Source organism: Leptonotus elevatus, chromosome 14 (assembly GCF_054856555.1).
Source record: "Leptonotus elevatus isolate MCC_2025b chromosome 14, RoL_Lele_1.0, whole genome shotgun sequence".
Classification (NCBI taxonomy): domain Eukaryota; kingdom Metazoa; phylum Chordata; class Actinopteri; order Syngnathiformes; family Syngnathidae; genus Leptonotus; species Leptonotus elevatus.
This window is the reverse complement of record NC_141252.1, coordinates 2,475,730-2,491,438: the sequence shown is the minus strand read 5'-3', so window position 1 is coordinate 2,491,438 and position 15,709 is coordinate 2,475,730. Positions and strand designations below refer to the sequence as shown.

At 39.9% G+C, this 15,709-nt stretch overlaps 1 protein-coding gene across 1 annotated transcript in view; it reads right to left on the bottom strand.

Moving 5' to 3' along the window:
• fndc3ba (fibronectin type III domain containing 3Ba) overlaps window positions 1–15,709 on the bottom strand; it is a 91,207-nt gene that overhangs the window by 30,401 nt on the left and 45,097 nt on the right. Inside the window, exons 4-8 of the mRNA XM_086095048.1 lie at window positions 11,706–11,782; window positions 9,593–9,824; window positions 9,332–9,500; window positions 8,325–8,446; window positions 824–882 (exon numbers count right to left, since the gene is read on the bottom strand). Of these exons, the coding sequence (XP_085951174.1) occupies window positions 824–882; window positions 8,325–8,446; window positions 9,332–9,500; window positions 9,593–9,824; window positions 11,706–11,782 (659 nt within the window). The remainder of the gene's footprint in view (window positions 1–823; window positions 883–8,324; window positions 8,447–9,331; window positions 9,501–9,592; window positions 9,825–11,705; window positions 11,783–15,709) is intronic.

Genomic DNA, 15,709 nt, shown 5'->3' with positions numbered 1-15,709 from the left:
GAAAACAAACAAACTAACAAAAAAATCGGGCGATTTTTACAGATTCTAAAAGAGCTCATATTGGCCGACAACATTTTTTCCCCCCTTTTCTCTTTTCTATATTTTCACAGTTGGCTGCAGGTGATTGTTTAAAGCTACTGCACAGAAAATTCCATTTCGAATCGCTACTGCCACCTGTTGACGAATAATTAAACTGCACACATCATTCGTAAACAATGCGTGCATGACGTCTCATCCGCAGACAGAGGGTGGGAAATTCGAACCGGAATCCAGTCTGAGAACTATTGGCTTACGGGAGGACCTTTTGTGTCTCATAAATGGTCAAATAAAAAGACTATTGTAAAGATATTTTTGGGCAAATTGTTATAATAATAAATGTAATTTCAATATGAGGAATATTCCAATTATTATTATTTTTTTCCTTAGTTAAATTTTTTTTGATACATGCAAAAAATGCAACACCATATTTTCTTTTAATACATAAAGTAAAAAAAATTAAAAGTTTTGTGGCTCCCAGTGTTTTTCTTCCCCCTGGGGAGACATTTTTACTAAGATTGCTGACCAGTGTCAGGGAAAAGGATGAACGGATACTGCCCTCGTGTGGCCTATCTGAGTACTGCTTCGGTCTCCTTCTCAACCTCACGGGGGGGGGAAAAAGCCAACTTTGCAGTCTTTTTCCCAGCCTATAAGCATCTGATTTTTATGTTAGCCACCGAGACAGGATGGAAACATGGAAAAAAGATCATGTGCCGGCAATGAAAGCATCAGACAAGGAGCTGATTGATGAATGTGTGCGGAAAGAGGAAAAGGTGTGCGCACCAACCTGTGGTTTGTCGATTGTAGACAGCATGTCTTGAACTCGCTTCGTCTCTGAATCATGATCTGGAGAGGCAGAAAAAAAAAATATGATCCTATGAATACAGACCACATGTTTGTGCTATTTTTTTTTGTTGTGTATATACAAAGCTGATTTTTCCATTTTTTTTAACAGGCACGTGGAATTGCATGCATACACGTGTACGTAACAGACTGGGGCACCCCAGACTCCACCCCCCCCTAACCCCTCCACTCCCACCCTTTCCATCATCGCTCTCCACACGGGGTCCCCTCCTCCTCCCCCCCAACTCAAAGGTTTTTCCGCCTGCTCTCTTCAGCGGAGCTTAGCCGACTGTAAATCACAATGCGCGCGCGTGTTTGTTTGCAGGGGAGCCGGGGGCGACACGTATGAGTCATGGCAACCGTGATGTCATGGAAGCACAACCTCAGCTTGACCTCCCTCCGCGTGTGTGAGAGTGAGTGTGTTCTAAAAAGTCACAGCAGGGCTACTGTATGCACTTCACCTGTTGAGCTCGGCACAAAATGATTGGTTTGATGCCGGTTATTTGCATGTGACAGGTTCGAGGACAATATGCAAATTGTAGAGTAGAGTTGATATGACATGCAAAGCTCAACGGCAAAAGTGAGTACACCCCCATTAAGTGAAAATGTCCAAATTGAGCATACAAAAGTTGATTTCATGTGATTGCTTAGTGTTACAAGATCTCAGGTGTGTTAACCGTCCTGCTAGGTTGGTTTCCCAGAATCAGCAGTTATGTTCACCTGGGCTACATTTAATGATAAAAAACGCATCCCAGTAAACACGAACTGCTTTCATTGTATTTCAAATGAACCATTTTTAATACGTTTCATCGTGAAATACAATTATTTGTAGTACTTTTTGACCCAGGATATGTTTAATGTTCCAAAAGGAACATTTAACTGAAAATATGTCAAAGTGAACCATTTTAATTGAGAATTTTTGTAGCAAAAAAACTACTAATTGGTCGATTTTAATGTTAAAATGGATCAATTTGACCCAGGTTATGTTCCAAAAGCATTCCGAATTGAAATTTGACTTTAGTTGAAATACGAGGAGGACTCAAATAATTGTGTGTGGTTTTTTTAAACTTTGTATTTTATTATTATTATTATTATTATTGTTACCAATTTTCTGGGGAGAGGATAGTTTATTTGAATGTCATTATTTTAGTCTTATGTTGTCAGGTGTTGATGTATTAAAAAAATAACAATTGACCTTTTTTTTTTTTTTTTTTTACTCATTCACTCCCAGCCATTTTCACTGAAGCAACCCCCTTTGCTCCCGGCTGTATTACTGGATTCTGACTGATTTTGCAAGGCCCACAGAATATTGTATTCTATTGTTATAAAAACATGGAACCTACCAAAAGAAATATTAGTCTCTTCTTTTATCAGGGGAAAAAAAAGTATAATTCCATCTGTTTCCGTTTTGCAGCAATTAGCTTTAGAATACAAGCAAGTTTCATCATTATTCACAAATCTATTTAGAAATGTGAATAAAAGCATTTTTTCCAACATGGCCCTCGTTGATCTCTTTTGCTCTGCTGCCACCTGCTGGCCGTTTGTGTAATAACTACCATTTTAACCGTTCTTTGCAGTTGAGAGGCTGCGTCCAAGCCTTCTGTAAGCTCCAGCATAATAATTTTTTTTTTTTAAACATATACATTTGTCTTTGAGACACTTAAAATATTTAAAAAAGAACGTATTCATACGTTTTTGGGAGCAAATGAGTTAAACAGCTAATATTGTCTGATGAATCGATTTGACCCAAGAAAATACATCACCAACTACGCACCCAAAAGATCCTAAAATAATTTCAAACTCATTTTACATTACGCTCATGAATAAGCAGAGGAAAAAAAACAAACACATGCGGCCAAGTCTCTCCTTGACGACCCGCTTTTTAAAAATGTTTATACTTCCACATATTCCTCACCACCAATTACTACTTTCCTATTAGTTAGGGCTTTGGTGCCATCTTCTGGCATCTCAGCGCGTTACAGAAGAAAAAAAAACACGCAAAAGAGGATAGTTTGCACAGAATTTCTTTGGGGTAAATTTGTGAATAGACAATGTTGAGTTGGATACTGCAATAATAATAATAATTATTATTATTAATTAATTAATTAATTAATAGGGCTCTTGCTTTGATCTGTAACATTTCCAATGCAGTTGCAGTGGTTTATAGAAAAACACAAACATGTTGAGTGCTCCGACTTGTGGTCAATGAGGCCAGATGCTAAACTCTTTAATACGGAAAAGAACCACAAAGACACACGCAGGCACGCACTCACACACACACACACACACACACACACACACACAACCCCCCCCCCCACACACACACACAGAAAAAATGCGTTTATGTGCTGCCCACACTTCCTCTTGCGCGTCTGACCTCACGTCCTGTCTGAGTACAAGATGATAAGCGAGGACAGACGTTGGCAGCAGGAAAATGGGAAAAAGATGAAGGTTTGGAGATTAAAAAAAAAAAAAAGCTTGGGGGAAGTGCGAGCCAGACGAGACGGAAAAGAGCAACATGAAAAAAAAAAAAACTGAAGAAGAAGAAGAAGAGGAGGAGGAGGAGGAGGTCGCATTCCTGCAGAATGACGGCCTGCGGCACCGGCTTGCATTCTGTCTGCGCCGGGACAGAAAAAGAAAAAACCTTTAAGGCCTGGAGGGGAGGGGGAGAAAAATGTGAAAAATGCAGCGGATGGTGCACGCACGTGCACGCACACGCACTCACACACACACACACACACACACACACACAAGCAGACGCCCCATGGAAAGAAGTGAGATGTGATAAGGATCGCCTGAGAGGAAGGAGGGATGCTACAGAATGAGGTGCGAGGACCAAATTCTCTGCATGTGTTTAGCAGCTGGCCTGCACGTAAACAAATAAGCACACACACACACACACACACACACACACACACACACACACACACACACACACACACACACACACACACACACACACACACACACACACACACACACACACACACACACACACACACACACACACACACAAAAGCACACACGCCTGCAATGGTGGTTGTCATGGTGAAGGTTTGCTTCACGCGGGGACGTTTGAAAGAAGATTCGAGATTGCTATCTAAATAAGTGCAACAAGTTGAGCCAACTTTATTGGGCACGATTACTCATTACTCATGCATATTAATAATATATGCTAATTTTTAAAAATAATTCCATCTTTCCCTACCTGATTTGTTTAGCTAACATAGGGTCACCATAAAGATTTTTTTGATAAACAAAATCCCCCCCCCCAAAAAAATTACAGAAAATTTGAAAGAAAGACATATATATCTCAATCAAACAATTTCCTTACTTTTGTAAGAAATTAATGGCTATTTTCTATTTCTTCAAATTTTTCATTTTGACTTTCCGATGGTGAAAAGGCCACAAGATGGCGGCCAAGTACCAATACCTTGAAATAAGGACAGATATCGGCCCGCTACCGATACCCTCGTGTTGGTACTCGCTCATCCCTTTATTTTTTTTCTTTAACATCATTAAAAATATTTTATTTTATATCACCAAAAAGTTTTTTTCCCCTTCAGTATTTACTTAAAAAAAATCAATTCCAAGATTTGGAAAAACGTTTTTCCCCCCCCATTTATTTCATATACTTACAATACCTGGACATTATTCTAATAATATTAACAGCCCATATAGATAAAAATACTGCATTTTTATTTACATTAGCATTCTTATATCTTTGATTAGTTTTATTGCTTTTTATTGTTCAAATATATTTTATTTGTAATCTTTTGAGCTGATTATTTTGCATTATTTAACTTGTTCTTTATATTAGAATTTTCTAGATTATTATATATTTTGTATTATAGATTTGATTTATTTTATACATTTCATACATTTTATCTGATAAAACTTATAGTAATACCAGTACGGATACCAGTACGAGTACTCATCTCTTGAGTAGTCACCGATACCGAATAACCAATAACAGGTACCGATACCACTCGTACTTTTAATACAAAAAAAAAATCCCCAAATTTTAAAGAAAGAATTATACATTCCAATATAGCATTTTAGCACTGAACTTTATGGCAATTTTCTATTCTATATTCTTGTTCCTGATCGTAAAACGGCCCCAACTGTCGCAAGTACCAATAACTTGAAATAATACCTGGTATTGGTACTCGCCCATCCCGAAAACAGTATATGTATAGAAATATGCATATACTGTGTATATATACTGTAAATACATATAAATATACATACACACACACAAATACAATACATACAAAATATATACACACAACACACATAAATAATTTTCACTTTTTTTGTTTTGCCTAAAACTCCATTCTATATTAATTATTATTCTACTATATAAAACATTAATATAACGGCATAACATATTCTTTTTTTTCTTTTTCTTTTTTTTAAGAGCTCAGGCATAACATATTATTCAGTCACGACATCAAATGATGGCCTGTGTTTGCTGATTGGCTGGGACAAGTCACATGCTTCCTCCCAATAAGTGGCCCTTCTCGCACGTTGTGGGATGGCGCGATTTGGGTTTCCCCGGAACCCTAACCCCATCTGACCCCGCTCAGCCGGGGCCGAGTTATGTCAGAGCAGGTGCAAGAAGCCCCCCCAAAGAGAGGAGCAGTTAAGATGCAGACAGCCTTGAAATAAAAAAAGGCTCAAGTAATAAATCAGGACACGCGCCACCTTGCATAATAGAAATCAAACGTAAACCCGCGGGCCAGTTGTGCGCTGTGGTTGGCAGCAGCAGGCGTCCCCGTATGACCTCACGCATGATGTCATCATTTTCCCCTTAATATTTCTTATCTCGTCCGTGTCATTTCGTCCGACCGACCCCCCCCCCCCCCCTCCCTTCCCCTCCTCCTCCTCCGCATCACCCTATTTGGAATCCATGGGAAGCACGGAGAACTGGGCCCGGGATGAGATTATCGCCATGGCGATTCACATCCAAACAAGGAAGGAGGAAGAATGGATGTTAATATGGAAGCGCGAGTCATGATTTGCTCAAAAGGTGCTTGAGTGCAGCGAATGAAGATGACATCACAGAAAGAAAGCAGAACTTTTTTTGTCTTCTTTTTTTCCACACTGCAACAAGGTCACTTGGCGGCAACGTTAACCAATCAGCTTCTGGAGCCCAAAACTGTCGAATAGATAAATATCTCGAGATGATATGATATGATATTATTTCATACTATACGTATGTACATGAAGCCTGTATTGTAATATTGCAAGCGGTTCAGTTCAACTCTCCACGCAATTTGGCGACGGAGCCGGTCGGCCATGTTTCTGCTGAACGATCGTTTTTTAGGAATCTGCGGTGGGCCGTGCGGAAGCGAAAACGGAGGAAGACGGGGTGGAGGGGAGGAGTCCCGGAGCCCACATCTGTTTCTGCTCGGCTCGCTTCTGAGAGGCAAAGAGGGCGGGGCCTTTGCTGAGCTGGAGGAAAGAGCTCGTTTGCAATGTTGGCACCGGGGCAATAGCCACGTACGGGCGAGGGCATCGAGGGCGCAACAAATGGGCCGTGGGGTCAAACTTTCATGCTCCTTCAAGGTCGCAGTTGACGCACGGCTGTCGATGAGGTTGAAAAATTATGTCAGAAAATAAAGTAAAATATGTCAAATCATTCAAATTAATCTGATATTTTAGCTGTACTTTTTAAAAAGAATTATAAATAACGAAACAATTCTAAATAGATCGTGTAAACTTATTGTTTAACAATTTACAATAAATACACAAAATTTTGAAATGTAATTAAAAAAAACTTTTTTTAATGTATATATATTGTCTTATAGTTGATCCATATAAATTAATTTTATTATTAGATTTTTACATTTAATTTACAAACAATTACAATAACCCAATATTTATTGAAATACATAAAATGGAACCTTTTCAACACATATCATGCATATCAATATTTAAAATAAATACATTTGCCAATTAATTAATAGAACATATTTTAATGTATATATAAAATTGTTCATTCTAATCTATTATTAATTCTAATACGAATGATTTATTTAAGAAATAATAATAATAAATGATCTAAAAGTAAGTTTACCATTTACAAAAATCAATTCAACAATTATTAAATACAAAGATTTTTAAATGCATGTTAAATTTGTTATTTACATTTCTTATTTTATTATTTAATTCATTATTTATAATAAACCAATTAAGAATGAGATTAAATTTACTGATATTTTATTTTTATTCACAATAAAAAATCTGCCATTTATAGTAAAATGTTGAAATTATTCTACGGAAAAATTTGAATCCTAATATTGTTCCCTTTAATTAAAGGATCTTTGTGCAGTTTGTCACTTTTTTTTACCCGCGACTGCCACCTCTGGCCCAAAGCGTAACTGCAGCCTCTGTGTCCAGCTTAGTTATGCCGAGTTATTCCGAGCTTCAACGATCTATTTTTATTTTTATTTTTTTACTTAATGTCCCGGCTCCCCTTGCCTCAAAACTACTGTAACTCCTACATCTACTGATTGTTTTCACTTGCACAGCATTACATGAGTGTGTACGTGTGCGTGCGTGTGCGCGCGCGCGCGCCTGATCCCCATCACGGCCCTGAGACGCAGCTGGGCCGAGCCGAGACAGCTGACGACGCGTTGTCAACGTGCAGAAGGCTCCCCGACTCGCACGTCCAGCTGCATGCAGCATCTCCCTCGCTAGACCCGCCCCCCCCTCGGTTTGTGTGCAAGTGCATGTGTGTGTCAGGGTTCAAATTGTTTGCAATTTTCATTATAGCATATATAAGCAACAGTTGTCCTAAAATACTTTATAAATTAAATTCAATTGAGTATGTGAGTTTGGAGACCCGACACCCAGAAGTGCTAGCGTGCGTACGGCAATGTTTAGCCAGCTAACAATTATATTAAACTGTTTAAAAGGAGTTATTAACTTTAGGGGTAAGATCTGAAACATTAAATGACGTTTTGTTTTTGTTTTTTTTTGTATAAACCTCTTTGTGATAACACAGTGCTGTATCTCCATGTCACAAAGTTTCCTTCATCCAGCAAGACTCCACAGGTATGAACAACCACCATGACCCCCACCGACCCCGCTAAACAAGGCGTGCATTGTGGCTGGGGGGAAAGCGATAGCACTCCAGGACAGCCTCAGCTATGCGGCTAGCCAGACAACCCCCCCCCCCCCCCCCACACACACACACACCCACCCCCACCCCACCCGGGGATGCATTCAACCATTCATAAAAGAAAAGGTGCGTTTCATGTATTCAAAGGTGTGTTTGAGTCGGGTCAATGAGTTCACAAGTCGGTCACACACATGCGAGCGCTGTCCTTTTGGCACGACTCGCTCCGCAACAAGCAGCAGTTAGCGGACAGCAAATTCAAAATATGTTCATCAGTTTTCCATCGTAAAAATGTTACATTGAAATGATTTTGTCCTACCTTGCGTGTGCGCTTCCGGTTCACCGTTGCGCGGACTGCTGCGAAGTCGGCGCTCCGGTTTCTTGCCGCCCGGACTGCCGCCCGATCCCACGGAGCCGAGTGATGGCGCGTGGGACTTGCTGCTATTTATAAACATGGACACATTTGTATTATACAATTTGCATAATAGCAGGTATATGCAGACGGCAAGAGACAGTCAGAAAGTACAGGATTTTTTATTTTAGACTTTAAATTAATATCTAAAAAAAATATTTTCATTCAAAATAATTAGGTCATTGTTAACAAACACCGATTGATAATTTTCTTTGTGAACATGGACGCTCACCGCCTCTCGCGCCTTCTTAGCTTAGGCGAACTAGCTCAGGATTAGCAAGCGTACTAGCTTAGCATTGGCGAGCATAGCATTAGCGTGGACGAAGCCACTAGCGTAGCAATAACGAGTCTCGCATGAGCGATGACGCAGCTACTCGTGTAGCATTAGGAAATTTAGCATTAGCGAGGACAAAGCAACAAGCGTAGCATTAGCGAATTGATTATTAGAAAAGATGAATGCTGCAATACATAATTTACGCAATTATAAACATACTTATCTATTTATTCATTATAACAATAATTGATTTGAAAAAAAGCCCAACGTGATTACGACTGACTGCGTTAACCAGAACAGCAATTAATTGGATTTAGCCATCTTTGTTGTTTACATTTTCCTCGAACGCTTTGAGGTCGTAAGTTAGCAAGGATAAAGCTACAAGCGTAGCATTAGCAAAGACAGCTAGTCCTCTTTGTAAAATTATTTAAATAGGTAGGCTGCGTCAACGGCCAGCGTAGGCTTCGACAACTCAATAAGTTTGAAAGAAATAAGGAAATATGGCTTAGTAAACATATGAAGACAAAGCGCTATTAAAGTGCACTCCATTTACCATTTCATATTTTCATCAAATTGGATTTTTCTTGTTCGACTATGAAGCCTTTTTGGGCACAATAAGTAAGATTGGGCGCACGGTCACCTGTAACCGTTGTGTGCCGGGCCCAGGCTGCCTTTATAGAGCGTGGAGGGTGGCGAGTTGAGCCGGTTCTGTCGCTCCAGTTGCCTCTGCTCCTTGATCTTCTTGGGCTGCGGCTTACTGTACGTCTCCTCTCGGATGAAGTTGGACATGCCGTACACCGGGATGATTTCTGGGGGAGGAAGCGCACCCGTTAGCGGCGCGTGCTAGCTAGCGACCCCGCCACGCTTCTCTTCTCATACGGCGAACTCGGGACGTCGGTACCTGGGTCGCCGTACATGGGGGGGAGGTGGTGCTGGTAGTACTGGTGGTGGGTCAGCTCGCCGGGGCTGACGGGCGGGTAGAACGAGTGCGAGTTGGGGATGAAGTGGGGGTGGGTCAGGTAGGGGGGCAGGTGGTGCGTGGGCGACAACGCGGGGGAGTAGGAGGGGGGATAGCATTCCGGAGATTGGGGGGTTACCACCACCCGGCGCACTCCGGTGGTATCTTCCAGGACCTGCGGAGGAAACACAGGGATGTCAACGGGCTAATATTGCACAGTATCGAACGCGATGAGAATTTCGGAGGCGATCACCAATTTAAATGCACAAAAAAAAAAAGAGAATAAATTTAGATTTTTCTAAATTTATTTAAATTATATTGTTTCACATATTGACCTATTTTATGAGTATTTATCAACTCATTTGCTCACAAAAAACGTATAAAAACGTTCTATTTTAAATGTTGCCATGTTCCCAAAAACATATTTATAGTTTTTTTTTGTTTCTTTTTATGTGCTAGAGCACAGAGAAGGCTTTGATGCAGCCTCTGAATTGAAGAGAATGCTTAAAGCAATGCTAGCAATTGCAAAAACGGCCAGCAGGTGGCAGCAGAGTATAAGAGATCAACAAGGGCCATGAAATTATGAGGAATTAAGTGATTATTTTATTTTAACTTTTTTTACATCAATTTTAAAGGAAGGGAAATCGTAATCGACATTGTAAACTGAATAATTAAAACTTTGTATTTAATGTAATTTTGTTGTCGTTTGGAATGACATTATTTTCAGTGCATTGTTATTGTTTATTATTTGATCTTCAATTGAAGACTTTCTTTCACCATAAAAATGTAATCAATGAATTGAGTTTCTCAATGTGAACATAATGTTAATTTTAGATACTAAAATTGATTGTTATTTTCAGATTTTTCTTACATTAAATTAACGACTTCAAGATGGATGAAAAATAGGATGTTTATGTTGAATGGTTTATGTTTTAATTGTTTACGTTGAAGTCGGTTAATGTGTGTAAGATTTCTGGGGCGCAAAAACGGGCAAGCAAACAATTGTATGCCTATTTTCAAAAGAGCTAATATTGGCCGATGAATCAGTCGGGCCCTGTGATGTGGGTGAGAAAAACAAGACGAAGCCCACTCTGTACAAATCCCCCCCAACACACACACACACACACACACACATAGCCAGACCTACACACGCACATGCACACGCACACGACCCCCTCCTCGGGCTCAGTGTTTACACAGGCCAAAGTCCCAGCATGACTACATGTGGACCTGACCTCATGCAATATTTACTGGTAATACACACACAAACAGCTGAAAAGTATACACACACACACACACACACACACACACAGACACACATCATGACAACACTTTTGCACAAAACGTTCATCTGTCAATAACACCCTGTGTGTGTGCGTGTGTGTCATTTATCAGGCTTGTTTATGTAAGAGTGACAGTGTTTCCCGCTCACACTTGGCCCACCCACACACACACCCACGCACACACACACACACACACACACACACACACAGCAAGCCAATGACCTGACTATCAGTGGCCGAAATGCGGACCACACACTGGACTTAACTGAGCCTGCTGGTACAGCAGGCTTATGTAAATGGCATTTGTTTGGAGGTAATCAGACATTCTGTACATTCCTCGTCGCTGAGCAAACTGGGGCTAAACTGACGCTAACGCCGTGTTTACTGTACAATGGCGGACGCTTATCATATTGGAACGCGGCCCACAATTCCTAAAAGGTGGCATTTGAAGGCCAGGCCGTCGGATAATTCAAAGACTCCTTAATATGTGGCCTTTCTTTTATTGTTTTTTTTTTTTGGAGGGCATGGTGAAAATGAATGGGATGCTAGTAATGTTATATTCTAATGGCGTGCCTCAAGGGTCCATGCTTAGCCCCGTGCTTTTCCTAACTTACATCAATCATTTAGAGAGAAAAAAAATGCAATTTCCATGTTGAGCTTTTTGCAGATGATTCCAAACTTTAGTCAGTTTAGAACCCCCACCCCCACCTCGCCCCCCCACACCACAAAAAAACGGAGTGCTCCAGGCAAGTGGAGAGTGTTTGCAAACACACCTGTGAGATGTATCCTGGGGGCACGTGGATGGGCGGGATGGAGCCGTTGGGGGACATCATGGGGACCTCGGCAGGACCTGTAAAAGATGAAAAAGTTTGACTCAACTGAGAAAATATTGAGTTGACGCCTGTTAATCACAACTAACATTGATAAAAGCATAACTTTGCAATGTTTGAAACCACTTTTTTTCGAGTACTCACTGATACTTTCTAGTATTCTTGATATATAAAATTGCATTTAACATAATGACAAAAATTTATGAACAAAGCCTCAACAAGTACACAATACTCTGAAATAAGATCAGTATCGGTCCGATACTGATACCTGATATAATCCCTATAATGTCCCAAGATGTTCTATTTGATTATTAGCCTTGGCAGAGGTATGCCAGTAAAATGTGCAGCACACATTCCTGAAAACCAGTTCACACAAATAGAATCGGGATGATTTTGAGGCTAACCTAGCTTCTTCTACTACACTTCCTTGTTCTTTGCATTTTCAAGTAGTCTGGCCGCCCTGCGGTGCCATACTGCCTCTCACAGGTCAGTCAAGGTACTACACCATGTTATCATCAATGATGTCCTATTTACTTCCAAGAAGATTTATGGGGAGTGTCTGCAATGTCCAGGCAAGAAGCTATAGCACTGCCACTGTATTAGATTCCTATGAAAAACAAAAATGGCGCACCACGGATTTAATAAAAGGAACAGATTTGGAATTCCCTTAAGGTATGATCATTCCCCAAACTTATTTGGAATATTTCCTAAATTCCCTATCTTAAATTCACAGGAACATTTTGGGGAAACCTTCTGGAAATTTTGTGGGAATTTGCAGAAAATTTAACCAAAACTTTTCACTAACTTAATGAACACTTTCCCCAAATATAATAAAAAGTTGGACAAATTTGCCATAAATGTAATGATTTTTTTTTTTGAAAATTACAAAAAGATCAGGAAATTTACAAAAAAACCCTGAGAAATTAAATGGCTTTCCCCCCCAGAAATTTACAAGAAGAAAAAACTTACAGGAAATTTAGCTAAAATTTTATGCAAATTTAATGAAAACTTTCCCCAAACTTTACAGATTTTTCAGAAGTTTACAAAAAACTTTCAATAAGATTTACCCCAAATTCTCCACCGCTTTGCATGCTTAGTTCTCCACAAAAAGAAGAGATCAGTGCCAATTTACACAAGTCCCATTTGGATGATTTGACTATGTTCATTGCTGCATGTGCAGGCTGTTGTCACTTTCTTAAAAAGGCGTCCTGAAACGCACTTTCAACATGCGAATATATGTTGTTACATTTAAAATGATACTTACGAGGGCAGAATGATTTAGAAAAATAATCTAAATGAGAATTGCCTCCCTTTCAATATTTTCATATGTAATATGTAATTATTATTTAAAGGTCCTCTTCGCATGTTTGTTTGTTTTTTAACAGACAAGCAAGAAATTATAATATTAATAATAATAATAATAATAATAATAATCAGTAAGTCAATAATCAATAAAAAAAAAGTTAAAGAAATATTTTCATCATATCTCGACACTATATAATAATCAATTATTCAGCCCCAATACACATTTTCTTTATTATTCTTAAGTTCTATAAAAGTAGAAATAGTAAATATGAATCCCAAGTTGACAACAGTTTCAACCACCGTTAAAATTTTTTAGATTTGGCCTAAATAACCACACGAGGCATTTTCTCCATCTGTTACGGTTCCTTTTTTCAGGAATTACTTGCCTTTCCCTTCCAGCCATGAGTCACATCTTTGCAATATTACTCACTTCATCCTCCATCTTTTCCTTTCTTTCATCCCAAAATGATTCCCTCTTTCCTTCCCCACCTCGCCTCACTTCCAGTCAGGTCCAACACACACACACACACACACACACACACACACACACACACACACACACACACACACACACACACACACACACACACACACACACACACACACACACACACACAAGGGTAGAGTGTTTAAGTGTATCAGTGTGGTGAGAAGGTCACAGGTAGCGCGTAGACAGACCTCCTTCAGTCCCGTCTTCGCAGCCGCCGCCGCCGCCGCCGCCGCCGCGACGGGTATGAAAGTCCTCATTGAGGAGAAGCTCACACACACGGGGCCAAAAACACACTCTCCCGCCGATAGCCTTGTGCTCGGCAAACAGCAGCATTCCTTGACAGACACACACACACACACGCATTCCCATCCGTGGCCCCCTGGACTGGACCCAACAGGACCGAATGAACCCCCACCCACCCAGCTGAAAAATACAAGACACTCTTTGTGAGGTGCCCTTCACGTACACACACACACAGCTGTAAGCCACATGCCTGCCATTTAGGAAAGCTGCACATAATTGACTGCTTGTACGGATGTGTACGTAAATGCATGTACGAAAGAAAATGGCGCCTGCATAAAAAAATTCCGTATACGTGGAAAATAGCGTGTATAAAAAAAAAGACTTGTACTAAAAAAAAAAAATGACGTGTACGTAAAAAAATACCGTGTACGTAAAAAATGGCGTGAACGTACAAAATGGCATGTATGTAGAAAATGGCGTGTACTGTACGTACAAATGGCGTCTACATAAAAATAATCCGTATATGTAGAAAATGCTGTGTACGTAAAAAAAATTACGTGTACGTAAAAAAATGCCATGTACGTAAAAAATGGCGTGGACGTACAAAATGGCGTCTACATAAAAATAATCTGTATATGTAGAAAATACTGTGTACGTAAAAAAAATTACGTGTACGTAAAAAAATGCCATGTACGTAAAAAATGGCGTGGACGTACAAAATGGCATGTATGTAGAAAATGGTGTGTACTTTACGTACAAAATGGTGTGTACATAAAAAATGCCGTGTTCATAAAAAAATGGTATGTACGTACAAAATGGCGTATATGTAAAAAATTATACGTTTGTAAAAAAAAAAAAAAAAGTGTGTTTGTAAAAATGTGTGTACATGAAAAAAATCCGTGCAAGTACAAAATGCTGTGTACATAAAAAAAAGCCATGAACATAAAAAAATGTGTACGTAAAAATACCGTGCAAGTCAAAAATGCTGTGAATGTACAAAATGGCATGTACTGTACGTACTAAATGATGTGTACATAAAAAAAATTTGTGTTAGTAAAAAAATGGCATGTACCTAAAAAAAACGCATATATGTAAAAATGGCGTGCACGTACAAAATGGCATGTATGTACAAAATGCAGTGTACGTAAAAAATGGCACGTATGCTAAAAATGGAATGTACGTGAAAAAATGGAGTGTATGTAAAAAGTGGTGTGTACATACAAAATGGCATGAATGGAAAAAAAGGCATGTCTTCGTAAAAAAAAAAAGTGTACACAGAAAATGCAGTGTACGTAAAAAAAAAAGCATGCATGTGAAACAATGGCACGTCGACGTCAAAAGAAAGGCGTGCACGAGCATCCATCAGCGACCCATCTTTCATCCACCTAAAAATCACGTGATCCGCCCCGATTTCCAATCACATAATCGGACGGGGGCCACTCGAGTCATTTCATTCCTTTTTGCTTAACTATAATCACGTTGGTACGTACAAACACAAGCGGCCACACGCACAATGTCATACGTTCAACTTGACCGTCTCGCAAGAACCACGTTTGTCATCTTGGCCGGCTGTCTTTCTTCCATACATTGACACACACACGCACGCACGCACGCACGCACGCACACACACAACACACACACACACACACACAGGAGGTGATGTAACATTTCGTCAGATGTTTCCCATGATGCAGCTGTCAAAGTGGGCCCCAAAATCACAACACACACACACAGGAACCCGGGAACGACCCTCGCACCGTCTGACCGCTGCATACACACACACACACACACACACAAGACTTTTGACAGCATTCGGTTCATAATAAGATGTCGGGGAAAACTTTTTTTTCTTTCTTTTTTTTCACGGCTCATGTGTCTACCAGACGAAGCGGAGTGGACCCTATTGGGA